The sequence below is a fragment of the Lemur catta genome, chromosome 1 (assembly GCF_020740605.2).
Source record: "Lemur catta isolate mLemCat1 chromosome 1, mLemCat1.pri, whole genome shotgun sequence".
Classification (NCBI taxonomy): Eukaryota; Metazoa; Chordata; class Mammalia; order Primates; family Lemuridae; genus Lemur; species Lemur catta.
The window spans coordinates 265,016,440-265,035,733 of record NC_059128.1 but is presented as its reverse complement, the minus strand read 5'-3'; the positions used below and the strand labels follow the sequence as shown (position 1 = coordinate 265,035,733).

Below are 19,294 nucleotides of genomic sequence, written 5' to 3'. Positions count from 1 at the left end.
AATGGCCACTCACAGTCAGACACATACAAATGCACACACATACACATATACACTCCTTTACATCTTTTCTCCTTCCTCTATCCACCTACAAAAATTAAAAACAGAGTTCATACCAATCCCACCAAATACCAAAACATTAGTACATGATCATCTTATTCTTTGACTTTTCCCTAACTGTAACTCTCTTCTCCAATAGTGAGACAACTTTGATAATACTCCCTATATGTGCCAATTTTATCAATGTCATTGGAAAAATCAATCTTCCATCACTCTAAACTCTCTTCCACACCTACCCAGCTTACGTGGACCCTGCCCTACCCTGATCAGACTCGAATATTCCTCTCTGGGCTGCTGTTTCGTTCTTGGCACATGGACACCCTTTTTACCCTGTCTGGTTCCCAGCACCCCCCACTGGATCCCTGAGGTATCCCTCCACTCCATTCACTCCGCTTAGGTTCTGACACCCAAAGCCAGTCTGCTGTCCTGCTCCACTCCACCCCCACAGAGATGCCTACCTTGTCCAATTTAGTAGAACTAAATTATTGAAAAGAGAAAATGCAAGTAAAGAATGAAGGAAGGAAGGCAGAAAAAAAGGAACAAGGGAAAAAATATTTTTGAAATAAAATACAATAGGTAAATCTGTTTTATATTTTTCATTGAATATATAACAACATTTTATGCTAAATTTTGGCTCTTAATGTTTTGCCCTTTGGAAGTAATCTGTTACAGTGTAAAACACCCTATGCCAAATGATCTTGACCTTTTACTAGGTCAAATAGGCCAATGAAATATTAAACTGTGATATTTACAAATATTTGCAAATATTTAAATTTCTATATAATTTTATTACATTTCATTTAAAATCACATTACATGCTTAATGTTTGGATTCTTCAGGAAAAATTAAATTTTCTATGAAATATTAGTATTAAAGGTTCTTATCAAGGAAATCATACTTATAAATGTTGATGTTTAAATATATGTTTCCCATCTAATGGTCAGTGTCTAATTCATTTTCATATCTTCCTTATAATTTGAATTGAGAACAGCTTTTCTTGAAACAAATTTTTATCCCAGAATTGTACAAACTTGGGCTATTGAGGAATTGCAGTATTCAAAAAAAAATTCCAAAACATTCTCTTATTTAAAAGGAATAATTTCAATTTATATTATAGTTAGGCAGAGGGAAATGCACTAATTTAATATCTTCCTTAGAAAGGTAGTCATCAAATATATTTTCCAAAGAAAAATGTGACACACAGTAAATATTGTGATATTTGAAAGTACATAAACAAATATTTCTGTAAATTTAATGGGATTACTTAAATTTCATCAATATAATTTTTTCATTTTTCATACATTTTCCCAAGAGTTAAAACTCTCAAATCCTAAATAAATTCTGGTAATTTATCAAGTTGAACCTAATAGAAAACTATATCATTTATAAAATGGCAATATATAAGGGTACAATAATAATACAATTACATACACATATATTGATCACATATCTAGTTATTTATAAAAATTTCACACAAATTACAAGGAAGTTTACCTAATTTTCTAAGGCTCAAAATTAACTTTATTAGTGAGTGCTTCTTATCAATACAGTTGATACTTCAATTTATTACTAATGAATCTTGATGTATCTTAGTACATTTCATTTTCCTAGAATTTAATTTGCTTATAAAATTGTTTCTTGATATTTCTAAATGTGAAAAGCCTACTTACTATGATTTCCATTAAAAATAAATTCCTTGTAATCCTAGCACTCTGGGAGGCTGAGGCGGGCTGATTGTTTGAGCTCAGGAGTTCGAGACCAGCCTGAGCAAGAAGGAGACCCCGTCTCTACTAAAAATAGAAAGAAATTATATGGACAACTAAAAGTACATATAGATAAAGTTAGCCAGGCATGGTGGCGCATGCCTGTAGTCCCAGCTACTTGGGAGGCTGAGGCAGGGGGATTGCTTGAGTCCAGGAGTTTGAGGTTGCTGTGAGCTAGGCTGACGCCACGGCACTCTAGCCCCGGCAACAAAGCGAAACTCTGTCTCAAAAATAAATAAATAAATACATAAATACATAAATTCCTAATGGCTTCATGGTAGACAATAAATATTAGTTTAGTTTCTTCCTTCTTTCATACCTTTCTTCCTCTTTTCCCTCCTGTCTTAGCTCTCTCTTACCTTGAATTTTTCTCTCTGCCTTCTAGCCTCAATTCCTTCCACACACTACCTTGTCTCCCTTCTTTCTCAGTGTAGTAAAACTTGAATTGAAGAACAGGTTTTCTAATTTATATAATAATTTGAGTGTTATGAGCTTAATAAAAACAATTTCCCCTTGTGGCCTTTACAACTGATGACATTACATTTGAAAATATATTTATATAACAATAAAATGAACCTCTTTCATAACTTAATAGGAAATTACACTTACATATAAGATCTCTATTACAAATATTTTAAAATTTATTTACAGAAGCTGTTTATTCTATTAAAACATAGCATTCAGTAATTTTCTGATATTTCCTTACCTAGACCTAAAAGACTGTTAATCACATTTTTCCATCTGAGCTACACAAACTATTTTTAAAAGAGTATTTTCAGATTCTAATCAGTCTTGTATAACATAATGGCAAATTTCATACATATACATATATAAAACTAAGTATATGGCTGGATTTCTGGTTAAAATGACTTTTTTTTTTTGCTTTACATGTTATTTCTACATCTTTAAACTTTAAAGCAGAATTATACAATGTTTTTATTTGAATGAAATGAAACATTTTCAAGCCAAAGGAATCAGGGTTTAAAATCAGTCTTGATCAGTAAACACATTCTAAGTCCTCACTATATGTCAGATACAACTGTTCCAGTTTTTTAAGCACTGATTCATTCTTTCAAATAATAACCTGGATCATGACTCATAAAAATGCAAAAAAACATTATTTGTTAACATTTAAAAATAAATGATACAATATTACCAATTTAAAATTTTATTTGCTTACAGAAATATTTTATGAGATCTCAAAAAATATTTTTCTACACTTACCAGCCAAAGCAAGGATATATTCTTGAAATCTTGTTCCTATGCGGTTAGTGGCTGTGCAATTATATCGTCCGAAGTCATTGTCAGATGTAGGTGCAATCTAAAATAATCATAATAGTAAAAGTTATAATTCTAAAGCATCACAGAAGTTTTAAAATAAACCATAATGTGCCTACCAGTTGCACACATATTCAATTATTTACCACACAACTCCTTGCCATAACTGTTTTATTTTCTTTTTCATTTAAGCATTATTAAATAACATAAATCCTTTTAAGATGTATCTATAAACTGATACTATCCATAGGACTAAATGAATCATAGTGTATTTATTAATTAAGTGGACAAATGCCACCATTTTGATGTATCTATTGAATAGCAAAACCATTATATCCTCCTATATATAAAGCTCAAAAAGTAGTACACAGCTTGAAAATAATGTATAGCAATCGATGCAGGTGTAAACTTGAAAAATAGAGGATTGTTCCAAAAACATTGTTAACTCTGTTTTCTCTCTTTTCGCTTCAGACCAGGCTGATTTAAAGTTTAAGAAAGGCTCAAAATATTTGAAGTTTTCTCCCTTTCTTGAGTTTACTGAACATAAAATACTAATGAAGGATGAGAAATTATTAAAAGCAAAATCTTTCCAGGAAGGTATTCTGCAAAAAAATATTACCCTTGCGCAACAATCCCTGTAGACAGGTACTTTTTCTTGACATCTAATAACAGTATCTTGCCTCAATTTCCACTCAATTCCTATCATTCTCTTTCAGTTTAGGTGGAAAATAACTTCCCTCAAGCCTTACACATTTGAAATCCATAATTAAGTTAACCTTCGGGGATTCTACTTGTGAACATTGGGACCAACCTAGCAATTCTAATGTCCAGAAATTCCGAAGTATCAATTTAGAAAAGAGATTTGATGATAGTAACAGATATAATTTTCAATCCCAGTAACTATTATTAAGAGAGAATATGCTTACAACAAGAGTTGCTGTTAATTTCAACTCTATTCCAAAAGAAGGAAAAATGATTTTGTGGTAATGGGAGGCTATTAACTAAAAGTGCAATTTTGAGGTCCATTGAAGATGATAATTCTGAAAGAGCACAAAAAAGCTGTGTCATTCATTTTCTAGTCAGCTGTCCATTTAGGAAAAAATCATACAATTAAAATTTAGAAGTTTTAACAGCTCTTACGTAAGTACTTATAAGTGATTAAAATATTAACATTTATTATATGTGCAGCTTTTAATAAACAAGGCTAATTTAGCTCTAAAATAATGTTACTAATGAGAAAGATTTAACAATAATATATCTTATTCTAGAGGAATATGCAAAAGTTATTTGTATATTCAATGAGGAAGAATATGTTTACTCAATCAATACAATATAGAGACAGGATAGCCACAAGAAAGAACTGTGACTATTGCACGACTCCTTAAGATTAATAATTTAAATATAGCCATTTTCCTTGGAACAATTTCAAAAGGCTCAATTCTTTTCTTTTCTTTTCTTTCTTTCTTTCATTCTTTCTTTCTCTCTCTCTTTCTTTCTTTCTTTCTTTTTTTTTTTTTTTGTTACCCAAGCTGGAGTGCAGTAGCATCATCATAGCTAACTGCAACCTCAAACTTCTGGGTCCAAGTGATCCTCCTACCTCAGCCTCCCAAGTAGCTGGGACTACAGACATGTGCTACCATGCCTGGCCAATTGTATGTGTGTGTGTGTGTTTTTTTTTTTTGGAGAGATGAGATCTCTCCAAAATGGTCAAAATATCACCATTATCATGAGTTTGGAAAAAGTTGGTTCTACCCCTCATGGATGACCATAGGGGTTCAAGACTTCAGTAGAGGTAGTAACTGCATATGTGGGGAAAAAGTTGGGAGAACTGGAATTAAAAGTGGAGTCTGAATATGTGAAAGAATTGCTTCCATCTCATGATACAACTTTAAAAAATGAGGAGTTTCTTCCTATGGATGAGCAAACAAAGTGGTTTCTTGAGAAGGAATCTGCTCCGGATCAAGATGCTATGAACAACGTTAAAATGACAACAAGAGATTTAGAATATAACATAAACTTAGTTGATAAAGCAGTGGCATGGCCTCAGAGGATTGGCTCTGCTTGAAAGAAGTTCTATTGTGCATGAAATGCTATTAAACAGCATTATATATGACAAGGAAATATTTTGTGGGATAAAAAGTGTTAATTTGTACAGCAGACTTCATTTCTGTCTTATTGTAAAAAATTGCCACAGCCAATCCAACTGTCAACTACCATCATCGTGGTCAGTCAGCAGCCATCCACATCAAGGCAAGACCCTCCACCAGCAACAAAGTTATAACTTGCTGAAGGCTCACATGATTGTTAGTATTTTTTAGTAATAAAGTTTTGTTTTGTTTTGTTTGTTTTGTTTTGTTTTGTTTTGGAGATGGGGGGGTCTCACTATGTTGCCCAGGCTAGTTTCGAACTCTTGGCCTTAAGCAATTCTCTCAACATCCCAACAACCCAAACTGCTGAAATTACAGGTAGAAGCCACCAAATATAAAGTAGTTTTTAGTTAAGGAGTATACATTGCTTTTTTTAGATATAATGCTACTGCATTCTTAGTAGGCTATGGTATAGTGTAAATAAAACTTTTATAAGCACTAGAAAACAACAAAAAGTTGTGACATGCTTTATTGCATTACTTGCTTTATTTGAAGTAGTCTGGAATAGAACTTTCAATATCCCCAAGGTACGCCTCTATCCAATGAAAATAAATTTAATTTATTTTATGATTCTAAGCTTTGATAAAATATAATCCAATGAAAATAAATTTATTTTATGATTTTAAGCTTTCACAGAATATAATGGATCAACAAATATAGTTGTGAACATCTAAATATAGGCTGAGAGTACAACGTTAATAAAGAAACTTGCTAGTGTTTTTCTTAAACTTGAAAAAATTGATTTCTTCTTTCTACATGTTCCATGGTAAGAAAATAATAGATTTAACAGTTAACAGTTAAAACAAGAAACAATGATACAGATAATCCAAAACATAATATTATTTCAACAACCCTATTAGAAACTTCCTGATCTTAATTTTTTCCATATTGATAAGTTGTGTTATAACCTCAGGGTATGTTTATTCTTTATTCAGGATTTAAATTTAATTTGTGAAAAATGGTATGCACATAAAACATGTATGTTCAAAGTCAAAACTTTAACCAATAGATCATTTAGCTATGTGCAAAGTAAACAAAAATTGTTTATTTTTCACTTTGGAGTGCAAAGGAATGCCATTTAAGCAGAAGTTTAAATAGCATGAAATATTTGTGTAATGAAAATATACAAAGGTTATGTGTATAAAATGTACCTTGACATTAACTATGAAGAATTATGAGTTGCCCCAAAACTAAAAAAATGTCAAGATGAAGTAAAGCAGATATTAGTCCATAATTTAAACCTAAGTTTACCTGTTTCAGGCTGAACTATGTCCAGCCCTCACCCCTGCCAATATGATATATTGAAACTATACCACTCAATGTGAATGTATTTGGAGACAGGATCTTTAAGGAGGTAATTAAGCATAAATGAGGTCATAAGGCTGAGGCCTAAACCAGTAGGCCGGGTGTCCTTATAAGAAAAGGAAAACACACCAGAACTAACTCTCTCTCTTTCTCTCTCTCTCTCTCTCTCCCCCACAGAAAAGGGCATGTGAGAACACAGTAGGAAGGTGGCCATCCACAAGTTAAAGAGAATCCTCTCCAGAAACCAACCCCATGGGCACCTTGATCTTGGACTTCTAGCCTCCAGAACTGAGAAAATACATTTTTGTGATTTAAGCAATCTAGTCTGTGGTATTATATTATGGCAGCCAAGGAGACTAATACGGTAACCCAACTGAAGTTAAATCTAAGTTCAGTTTTTAAACTAAGATAAATCCTAAAATTTAGTTTAAAGCTGCCCAGTTTTTTTGGTGAAATTGGCATCCCTGTCAATTCACCAGTAGCTAGTTCTAATACAATTTCAAAGAAACTTACTTAAATCGAAATAGATTTAGACAAAGTGGCTTAATTAACAAATAGCCAGTTATCCAAACATGTGGAGATGTGATGGCTAAATCCTTCTATTATACAAACCTTTCTCTAAGTCTAATTGTCATCACTGAGGACAGCCTAAATCCATGAAGTATAAGCATTGGATGTTATTCTAAAACGTGCATTTCTTTTAGTTTATGTAAACTGAAATTAGTGACTAAAAATATACGAGTTTTTAGCTAAATAAGGCAGTGCTGATTACCAGTTATTCTACCAGCATCGTAAGTTAGAAAGACTGATGGTCATTTCCATAAATTTGTATAAACTTTTGAAATTGATAAACACACAATCTGCAATTAATAAATAAAGGCATTTTATTCTAACAGTATTTACAGGCCAGTCACTTGGCAGTACAAAAACAATTACATACAATCTTAATTTAAAAAATAAAATAAAATGAGGCACTGAACAAGTAAATTTGGTTTATTTAGGAACTTGCACGCAGCAGAATTGTAAATATGTAGCCAGCAGATAGCATTTATACATGCCAGTCTGAAGATAACAAAGTTACAATCCACAGACTCAATGAAAGCATCAACACTGAAGTTGAATTACTGGTGCTCAATAACTGCCAAACTATTAATATCTTTTCCCTATATTTTTCCTGATATAATTGTTTTTCTTTCTAAAAGTAAATTCAAGAAAAATAATGGTTTTGGCTAAATACGCACATTTCTATATAAGTAAATACTGAGATATTAGTCATGAATGGGTCATAATCCAATTGACCTTTAAGTAAATAAACATTAAATATATATACTAGGATTTCAATATATATTTGTGTATGAAGATATTTAAATATATCTAAAATAGTAGATAATTGCTAAAATAATACAATTTATTGATGTATACATGCATACTTACCTCTAATATCATCTTTTTTCCTATACTATATGTCTTTAAATTGGTGGTGTTTTTAGCCGGTAAGACTAATTTTTCTTTTCTCCAGTGGATTGATGCTGGTGGATTTGATTTCACATCACAACTTATATTGATAGGATTTCCTTCCCAAGAGTAATAAATCGTTTGGTTTGATATAAACTTCGGAGCATCTATAAAAAATATAATAAACATTTATATAAGTTTTTAAAGTTAAATAATCATTTAATTTAAATTAGCATAAATATCAGTAATTTTTATCTGACAATAAAAATAAGCCAAACCATTATAATTTCACATACAGGTAAGTCCCTGAGTTACAGATGAGATATAGTCCTGAGAACATCTTTAGGTCGAATCTGTATATAACTCAGATCCCTGATGATCAGCCCATATATGGTAATAATAATAATACTATAAAGACTCATATGCGGTAATAATAATACACTGTAATACTGTAATAATAATATCCTGTACTGTAATAATAAGTAACAGAAACTATTGTGTTCTTTCAATTCAAGCAAACAATATAAACTCACAAATTCACATTTTATGTCTGTATCAAAACATCACATGTATCCTATAAAGATATACAATTATTGTGTACACATAATAATCAAAAAATTAAAAAAAATAAAGTTTAAATGGGAGATAGGAGTACTTTCAAAAAAGAATATTAAATGTTAACACTCATCTAATGTTGCATCAATCCTAGGCTAATAGGAATGTTACGCTTATTTTGATGTTCTACCCAAATCAATAATCTTTCCATTTCAATAATTCATCCACTACTCTGCTTAGTAATAATTGATGCTTTCAATGGAGCACTGCCTTTCACATGTTCCATAATTCTCACTTTATCCTTTATAACTGTTCCGAGTGGAATGACTGAAGCCTAATGCTTTCCCAGTGAATGATGGCATCTGGCCTTTCTCTGAATGCTTAATTATTTGTACTTTCATTTCCATCCTAATCACCTTTCTCTTTACTGCAGGCTCACCTGGACTTGCAGGGGACTTTCACCTTGGAGGCAAGGTCAGAAGAGTCAACACAAACTCACAAAATTGAATGAAAAAGTTAAGACAAAAGTGATGCTTTGCCTAAGCAACGGTATAAATAATGAGACAGGCCACCAGCATAAAGACGCTGTGCCAACCAACTGCTTATGCCACGTGAGTTTGTTTATGTGCACGGAAAGAACTAGGCCCCGAATTATTAATTTAATTATTTAATTATAAATGATCTTATGTGGAGCCTTGGATACCTGTTCATAAGCATGAAGTTGGATTTCCATAATTCAGGAACTGCCTGTATTTAATATGTGGCATCAGAACTCATGCAAGTATGCCATTTGAATATTTATTAACATAATTTTAATGTCAGTACACAAACATTCATAGCTAGCCAATTATTAAAATATGAAACAAAAGTCAGAGTTTAATTTTCTCTTAATCTGACAAAAATTTCTATCAATTAAATTAATTGCTGTCTACATTTCTAGAAACTGTTTCTGGAAGAAACTACATTATAAAGTAAGAGTTTAGTATAAAACCTAATTAAATCAATGGTTCTTATGTCTTTAAAATCTAGTTTAGGCATAATAATTTTTTTCTATTAAATATATATTTGTGTATATATATATATGTATGTATGCATATATAGGCACAATAATTTCTTCTGTTAAATATGTGTGTGAGTATATATGCGTATGTATGTATATGTGTGTGTGTGTGTATATATGTATATAAAAAAATAAGGTGTGACTCTCTCACCTAGGCTCAAGTACAGTGGCACAATCATAGCTTACTGTAACCTAAAACCCCTGGGCTCAAGTGATCCTCCTACCAAGTAGCTGGCATGTGCCACCACACCTGGCTAATTTTTTTATTTTCCTAGAGACAGGTTCTTGCTGTGTTTTCCAGGGTGGTCTCAAATCCCTGGCCTGAAGACATCCTCCTTCCTCTGCCTCCCAAAGTAGTGGGATTACAGGTGTGAGCCCACTGCACCTGGCTTCTTCTATAAAACATTTTGAGAAGCAGGTATGAAATCTAAACTGAAATGTCAACATCACAACTAAAACCAATTTTTTTCTGAAGTATCCACATTTCTAATTTTTATTAAACCAGGGTTGTTCTAAATTAATGAAAAATAATTAATTTGAATATTAACCAGTCCCTATTCCTATGATTCCATGCCAAGTTTCAGGTCTCTACACCAGAACTCTCTAATAATAGCAGAGAGAAAACAGACAATATATTATATCATTTTATTGAATAAACCTAATTGTGAAGATTACATATTGCTTTTACTCTTGCTCTATTCCAGAAATAGGACCTAGACAAAAATCCCAAATATTGTAACCTCTTTGAGCCTTAATTTCCTGATTATATGATTATTTCAGAGGATTGTTTTTTATTTTTACATAAAAATGTAATTTTCAATTAAGTTGTATTTGTACAACAATTATGTCGCTGGTATTTACACTGATTATTGATGTTAGTCATATTAACTACTTAAACTTACTTTCCCATCATAAATTATCAATTTCCATTGTCTAAATTTTAAACATTTTATTATTCATAGTAGCATAAAATAATCTACGTAAAATTTTGTTATAGCTACTAATTATATATCAGATACGTAGTATAAAATTATAATCTATAGTGGAAATGTGGAAGCAATAATTTAAAAAATCCCTGTCTCATTTTTTAACATACCTTTTTAATGCCAATCTCACATAAAGCTGAAATGTTTATTGACTTCTTTCTATATGACAATAAATTTATATACCTTATTCTATTTGATATTTTTAATAAACTCATAAGGAAGGTATAATCCATATTTTATCAATAAAGAATCCGAATCCGGAGTTAGAGATGTCAAGCTCATTCTAGTAACTAATTTACTAATTTTAAAGGCTGGGACTTGAATCTAGGGCTATTTTAACCAACATCCATTATATTCCCAATCAAACCCAGAAATAAAATTATAATATTCAATGCTAGCAACATTTTGGTAATGTGAACCCTATCATACATTATTGAGTAGAATATAATTGGAATGATTTCTCAAGAAGATAAAAGGCCTTAAAAAGCTTTGTAATCTTGATTCTGCAATCCAATCCAGTTTTAGGTATCTTTCTGGAGAAAATAATTAGAAGTATTATAAAGGTTTCTGTAAGGAACTTTTAATGCATTAGTATTTTAATAATAAAAATTCAGAACAACTTAATGCCGTGCAAAAGAGTATTTACCCAATAAAATGGTGGTACATCTTTGTACTTAGGTGTACTAAATATTACACAGGCATATTTGCCTATGTTTTACTTTTTTTTGTCAACTTCACATGTGCTTTCAACAAGCTGCCTTCAAAACTAAGCTCCACACTTCCTAAACACGGCCTCTCCACACCCTTCAATTCCAGGTGAATCTCCCTACTTCCTGCACCCACAGCATATTCTCTGTCATAACGGTCACCAGACACTGGAAGAATTGACTTATTTCTCCCCCAAAGGTTCTGCATTTGTGGGTGAGAATGTGTCTCAGTCATAATTATTTATTTGATATCTTACATAGTGTTTTCAAAACTCAAAAACTGCACCTCAAATTGACTGAAAGTTAAATAATAAGTTAAATTTAATTCAGCAGTTCAACTAAATTGAAAAGAAGATATGTCCAAGGGAAAAAACAAAAACCAAAATCTTCAAGTGAGAGAAGTAAAGAATCTAAGAACGCATAACTACTTCAAGGAATAACTATACGAGAAGCCAAGCTTCTTGACATTCATAGTCAAAAGCTGTGGGGAGTTAGCTATGCTCCCTGCAAAGGGTTACAGGTCCCTCAGGCAGGGGTTGTCGCAAAGGATGAAAAAACAGTAGGAAACAGAAATAAAAGATAATACGCAGAGCCAAAGATATAGTTTATAAAGTAAAGATTTATGAAGATAGACAAGGAGGGTGCCCAGATGGTTTACATCTCTTCCTGCGGAAATCAACCCAGACTGAAGTTTTACACAGGTACTTTATAGGGCAGATACAGACTCTTGGTTGCCAAGGGTAATGAGATTTACATAATAATAGGTAGTTTGGTTTAGGGTCAAAGTCTTCTAAAAGGCTACTACAGATCCTTTAACTTACTCTATCTAGGTGAACAATGAGTTATAAAATCTTCTTAGGGCAAACTTCTAAGTTTTATGATAAGGCTATTACTTTAGCAAAAACAGAGACATCATGGCTCTGGTAATCGTGTATTAGAACAGAGATTTTAGAAGTCAACATGAGCTGTGCCTTATGCTAATTACTTTAACCACATGGTTCCGTCTGGGCCCGGCTTGGGCAGCAGCACAACTGTTTGATCAGTGCTTAGCATATCTATTTGATCAGCTCTCATCTCCTGCGGCCTGTCTTTGTTGATCAGCTCTGGCATCCGGTGGCTCTAGGCAACACCTGCTTTGTTTTTCAAAACAAGTGAGAGCCATGGACCCAGATTGCAGTGTTGCCTTGGAAAGCAGCTGCTACTGACCATTGAGATGCCTTCCTGAGGCGAGGCAGCTTTTGATATGTGAACTAAGATGTTTACATTTTCCTTTAGGGCAAAGCCTTGCTTGACTTCTGAAATCATATCTGTCTCTATAAATACAGGGGGCATTTCTATAGATCAGTATTTCTTAGGCTCAACAAAAAGCTAAGCTTATATATATACAGACAACATATTACTGTTACATATATAAAACGTAATTTCCTTAGCATTATGCTGTTTTATAGAAAGGTTTATAGATAATATAATTAAAAAGAAATATAGCCCGATATGAAAATCATACATGCTAATGGAACTGTTAACAGCTGACTCACAGTCATACTCTGTCCACAATGTATATCTGTATGTATATTATATTATTATAATTTAACTATAAACTTATGGTAAGATTTGGTTTTTCTATAAAAGAAAGCAATTGCCACTAATTGCTTGCTTGGTGATCTCAGTGGGAATTCAATTCAGAATTACTGACGTTGAATGTAATATGTGCTACAGGCAATACATGCTATACTAAAAGCCACATTAAAAACACATATCTGTGGTATGAGGCAAGAATATATTGATAATTCTTGTCTACAATAAAACAGGAACTCAATTTCTGTACAGCATATTCTTTGTAAATATCAAAACAGTACCAAGGCAGCAATATTCACTGACACAATATTAGCGTATTAATGAAATTAAAGAATTGGTATTGGGCCAATATGGGATGGAGGATGCGACTCTGGCACGACAACATGTGAAGAGGCTAAAAAATGTAGCAATATTTCATGTTGGTATACCAAACTTTGTAATTTTCAGAAAATAGAAAGAGCTTTTACATTATGAAAGGCTTCAAATGTACAGAGGAAATATACTTTGGTTTTTAAAACAAAAACAGAAAAGGAGGAGAAAAGAAGAATATAACATAAGCCAATCTAGAAATATCAGCAATTGCTGACATATATATCTTACATATACATCAGATATATATGAAAATTTTCACCATGAAGTTATTAATATTATTATTTTCTATAAATTTTGCACATTTGAAATATTAGAGTTAAATAATAAGCTACAAGTTTATTTAAAATTGTGAACTAACAGATAAGTTAATCAATTGTTTCAATGGACATGCTTGAAGCTCTGACTCGGGTGGGGTAAAGGCAATATATGTAAAACATCTGTACCCCTGTAATATGCTGAAATAAAGAAATAAAAGAAAGTCAAAGACAATCCTGTACATTCCAGTTTGGGAATTTTAAAATACCTTCCATTTTGAATTAATACAAAATGTTCAAAAGTGTTGAAAATGTATTTGCTTATTTTTTGCCTAGAATTTGTGCCCCATATTCTATGCATAGAGAAAATTAATTCCTAATTACATGAAATAAAGCATTATGGAAACATTTCTTGTGTTTCCCCAAATCCTATTAAAGTCCAAATTAATATATTATTCTAATTACAATTCTAATACTGATTACAAGAAACAGAAATAACTTTATTAGAAGAACAAATTTTTATCTGAATAAAGTAGAAAAGAAAAATCAGAGAAATCTGAGCAGTGACAAGATGGAAATATATCATTCACTGGGTGTGGAGGGAGAGAGAGTCCTTCAGAAAGCCCCTGGTGCCAGTGAAAACCAGGAAAGGGACAGAGACTCCTTCCTTGACCAAATTTTAGTCAGGATCCTCTAAGCCCACTTATCAGTTAGGCCGTGGCCTTGGCCCTGTCCATGGCTTGCCATTGGCAAGGAATCCTGTTAAATTAGTTTAGTAAGAATTCCCTCACCTCAATTTCTGATCTCCCTTCATATATGACCAAGTTCTTCATTCCCCAACATTGTGGTCTAAGTCTTTGGCCTGCCATTAGCAAGGACCCATTAGGCCAGTTTAGCAAGAATGCCACCAACTTTGCAGTGTATCAAGTTCCTTTTAGTAATTTTTAGAAGTCCACTGACCCTTTCACTCTAATTTTTGGCTATAAATCCCCGCTTGTACTTGTACTTGAAGTTAAATTCAATCTCTCCCCTTTTCCAACAGTCTTGACCACTATTGCAGTGGTCTTAAATAAAGTCTTCCTTAAAATTTTAACAAGTTTAAGAATCATTTCTCTTTGACAAAGGAAGGTAGTCCCAAGATGAGTGATTAAAAGGAAAACCTGTTTCCCTTTCTTAAGGAGAGGATGACAGAGGTAGATCTGAAGCAAATATATCACTGATAAAAATTGTTGGATTTTTTTCCTGTGAATTTTGCACATTTGAAATATATATTACAGTTAAATGACAATCTACAAGTTTATTTAAAATTATGAACTAACAGATAAGTTAACCAATTGTTTCAATATAAGAAAGTCAAAGACAATCCTCTAGATTCCAGTTTGGGAACTTTAAAATACCTTCCATTTTGAATTAATAAGAAATGTTTAAAAGTGTTGAAAATGTATTTGCTTATTGCTTATAGACCATGTTTGAATTTCAAAGGTGAATTTCAAAATTACACTCTAGCCCTCATGTGATTAAGAAATTACCAAGAACTTTTACCTTCGATATAATAAGTATATTGTACCATCATTCACAGTAGTCAAACGGATTCAAACTAAGGGCACATCAGTAGATAAATAGATACAGAAAATGTAGTATATATACACAACAGAATACTAGTCAGCTTTAAAAAGAGAAGGAAATTCTGTCATTCATGGCAACTTGGATGAACCTGGAGGCATTAGGTTAAGTAAAATAAGCCAAGCACAGAAAAATATCACATGGTCTAACTTACATATGGAATCTAAAACAATCAAAGTCATAGAAAAAGAGTAGATTTGTGGTTACCAGAGATCATGGTGGTAGGAGGGAAATGGGGACATGTTGGTCAAAGGGTATAAAGTTTCCTTTAGAAAAGAGGAAAAATAATTTGAGATACATTGCATAGTATGGTCACTATAGTTAATAATAATGTATTACATGATTCAAAATTGCTGAGAGTAAATTTCAAATGTTCTCATCATAAAAAAAATTATAAGTATGTGAGGTGATGGGTATGTTAATTAGCTTGACATAGGTATTCCACGTTTTACATGTATATCAAAACATCACATTGTGACTTGCAAATATATATATAATTATCTAAAAATAATCTGGAGATAAGCACATGTGCACAGACACATGAAATAGTGGATAAATACAATGGAGAAAGTTGTAGTTGCTGCTTAAAAGCAAAGTATGGTACTGGAAAGAGCACTGACCTTGCCATTGGATTTGAGTGCCAACTCTGCCAAGTAGCAAGGACATGACCATGAGTTTCTGTTTATTAGTTTGGGATATTTTTCTTTTTCTTTTTTCTTCAAAGAATTAAAAATTTGCTCTAGGTAAATGATTTCTAAATTCCTTAAATTCTGGGAGTCCTTTAACATGACTTTGGGACAAATTTTAAAAATATACATGAATATCACTTCACTATATATAAAGAGGCATTGGACCATCTAAAAGGTGATGTCTGTTTTTTGTAAGAATTAAATAAACTTCTCGGGGTAATGTTAATTATTTCATGTTTTTAAAAGCTTCTAGTGTAGTTTACTACATACACATACATACATTACAATGCAAATATATGTATAATAATTAAAATAAAAATAATTCATTGGTAAATATTATTTCAGTAAGTTCATTTCGTTAAAAGCAGAGACTACGTGGGGGAAAATAATGTAATCGTCCTTGCTGGTTAAATTGTTGACTATCTTTAGGCTCCCAAATGCTCTATTTAATGACTATATAATTAATAAAAAATGTATGCATTACTGCATAGATTGTAAGAAGGGGAAGATTGCAAACAGGGAGTAATATGACTATAGACTTTAAAAAACAAGGAACTGTGCTCTCTTAGCTATTATCACAATGAAATGATCCCTAAAGAGAAATTATTTAGATTTAATTAAATGGCAGCTGTACAGGCAGAAGGCTGAGCAAGAACATTTAATCAATTCTTATATCCATGACCTTGACTGAATCTCTGAATTAAAGTTACCAGCATCGCAAGAAACAGTGACCAGTGCCAGGATCTGAATCTGTTGCCTTCCTCAAAGTTTCATTTAGGATAAGCTTATTCAGGGCCAGGGGACACAAAAGAAACTTTTAAGTCTACCTTTAGACTTTGTACCAAGTTACACGTGTTGTGATAAATGATAAATCTTCCCCCTCCTTTTTTTTTTTTGGCTAATTATTGCTGAAACTAGAGCTGAAGTTAAAGCCAGTTCTCATCACTGCATTCTGCTACTATGTGAGATTTTTTGACTTGATTGCTTGCTTAATGAAAGCTTTCCACTTTCTGTTGTCATTTCTGCTCAGGCTCTGAAATCTTTTTTCTGAACTTCGTTTATTGTGGTTGGTACCTGTGACCTAAGTAAAGTCTTATTTCTTGCTGAGTCCTGGCCTGGATTCCTGAATTCTGCCTGTGCGTGAGCGGGCTGGAGCTGATAACAAAGCCTAACACAGGCTCTGGGAACTGAAATATAAAAATCTTTGACCTGAATTTCCACTAGGTCATGAATATTAGAATCAGGCAATTCACTGTACAAATTCACTGTACACTATCCATTTTATGAATCAAATCCAAAAAACATTATTGGGGAAAATATTTACAATCAATGAAAAACAAACTTAAGTCTTTTAAAATCATTTTGTTAATAATCATAGGTATTGTCCTTATAAAACAGTATTGGGAGCATAGCAAATCTGGCTTGCACATTCTCCAAAGCATTTACATACTACAGTGAGTTCCTTCTTCTCTTCTAGCCATCATATTTTGTAGGATAAAATTTTCAATTTTTCCTTTAATATTATATTTTAAGAACTAAAAATAATGACAATAGCAATTTTAATGTGCAATACAGAGTTTGATTTTAAGAGCTTTGCCATTCATTTCTCACCATGAATGCACAATATATATTAATATAAATACCATTCACTTCTCTCAATATCCTCCATTACTTCTCTTATCCATTTACTAATGGGCACCTGGTCAATTTCAGAAGCTCCCTTGCTGGCTTACTGACCTACCAACTGGTTTCTACTTTAAGAGAATGTTATTATCCTGCTTAAAACCTTCTAGAAGATACTATTCACAGTGTTAATTCCAAACTTTTACGATGATTTAAAAAGCTCTACATAGCCTGGCCTAGCTAGGCCTGACTATATGACTTTGTTTCTATTTAGGTTAACTATGTTCCTTAAACATTAATCATCTTTAACTCTTTTGTGCTTTCAGCCCTTTGTACTAGCTGTCCCATCTGCCTAATTACTTTCTGATATATTTCAATTTATTGTAGTTGTGTGTGTTCCATAGCCCTAATTAATAAGTTCCATGAAAGCAAGAACAATGCTTTGCACCTGAATATATTCTTGACACTCAATAGATACTCAGAAAATAATAGTAAAATGTCCAGGAACTGGGGCTCACGCCTGTAATCCTACCACTCTGGGAGGCCAAGGCGGGCGGATTGTTTGAGCTCAGGAGTTCGAGACCAGCCTGAGCAAGAGCAAGACCCCGTCTCTACTAAAAATAGAAAAGAAATTATACGGACAGCTAAAAACATATATATATAGAAAAAATTAGGCGGGCATGGTGGTACATGCCTGTAGTCCCAGCTACTCGGGAGGCTGAGGCAGGAGGATTGCTTGAGCCCAGGAGTTTGAGGTTGCTGTGAGCTAGGCTGATGCCATGGCACTCTAGCCCGGGCAACAGAGTGAGACTCTGCCTCAAAAAAAAAAAAGAAAAAAAATAATAGTAAAATGGATGAATGAAAACCCTGATAAATATGTATTCTAGATATCATCACTTCATTTAAAACATGACTTTGTTTCTATTTAGGTTAACTATGTTCCTTAAACATAGTTAAGATGAAAATATACCCAAATTTGTTTGATATTTCTAAAGACACAGAATTTTGGACTCCAATCCACTGTGATTTCTATTGTAATATGCAGTCTTTCTTAGACTCTTAATGTTATTTTGGAAGGAAGTTAGCTCCTTAAATTAACTAAGTATTAACTGCACACTTTGAAAAAATATTTGAAGCACCTTGACTCTTTATTTCAGTTATTTGAATTTTCTCATTTGACTTACACTAAGGGAAACTACCAAGAGAGTAAAAACTAATATATCCTTTGGCACATTTAGAGGATAAGTCAATTAATGATTTCATAGATCTAGTTCTACTGTATGTTCAGTCATATGCAGAATCAGCTATGGCAATTAAATGGATTCAGATCATGTACCAGGGGAATTCTAATGGCTATGTGGAATACAGAATTAGATGTGTGCTTATTGCCAATTAACCATAACACTGGATGTGCAGTTTTTGTACTAAATTTGAACAGCCAAGTTATGCATAAAGCTCAGCATATTTTATGACCTTTGAGTCATAAATGTAATTTATATTAAGGGATGCCTATATGTGACTTCTCTAGCATGCACTGGGTTTCTCTCTAACTTGACTATTTTAATGATACTGGCCATAAGAGAAGTTGGATAACTAATGTGCATTATTCATCTTTCTAATATTATTCTTTTTTTATCTTGTTTGGATATCTCTAATTCTTCAAATCATACATAAAATACTAATAAAAATACTATTCCTGTACTGGGAATGGCTATTTTGTTCTTTATTGTGACTTTGTATAATCAAATTTTTCATAAAGAGCTACATTATTTTTTAAAGAATTTAAAATTATTAGGCATAATTTCAGATGTATTATTAGGCACAATTTCACATATATAACAAAGA

At 32.5% G+C, this 19,294-nt stretch overlaps 1 protein-coding gene across 3 annotated transcripts in view; it reads right to left on the bottom strand.

Moving 5' to 3' along the window:
- The window catches only part of NCAM2 (neural cell adhesion molecule 2), a 518,783-nt gene that overhangs the window by 118,024 nt on the left and 381,465 nt on the right, over positions 1 to 19,294 (bottom strand). For all 3 annotated transcript variants that reach the window (XM_045557836.1, XM_045557845.1, XM_045557826.1), the window contains 2 exons: positions 7,985 to 8,172; positions 3,045 to 3,141 (listed from right to left, as the gene is read on the bottom strand). In XM_045557836.1, the coding sequence (XP_045413792.1) occupies positions 3,045 to 3,141; positions 7,985 to 8,172 (285 nt within the window). The remainder of the gene's footprint in view (positions 1 to 3,044; positions 3,142 to 7,984; positions 8,173 to 19,294) is intronic.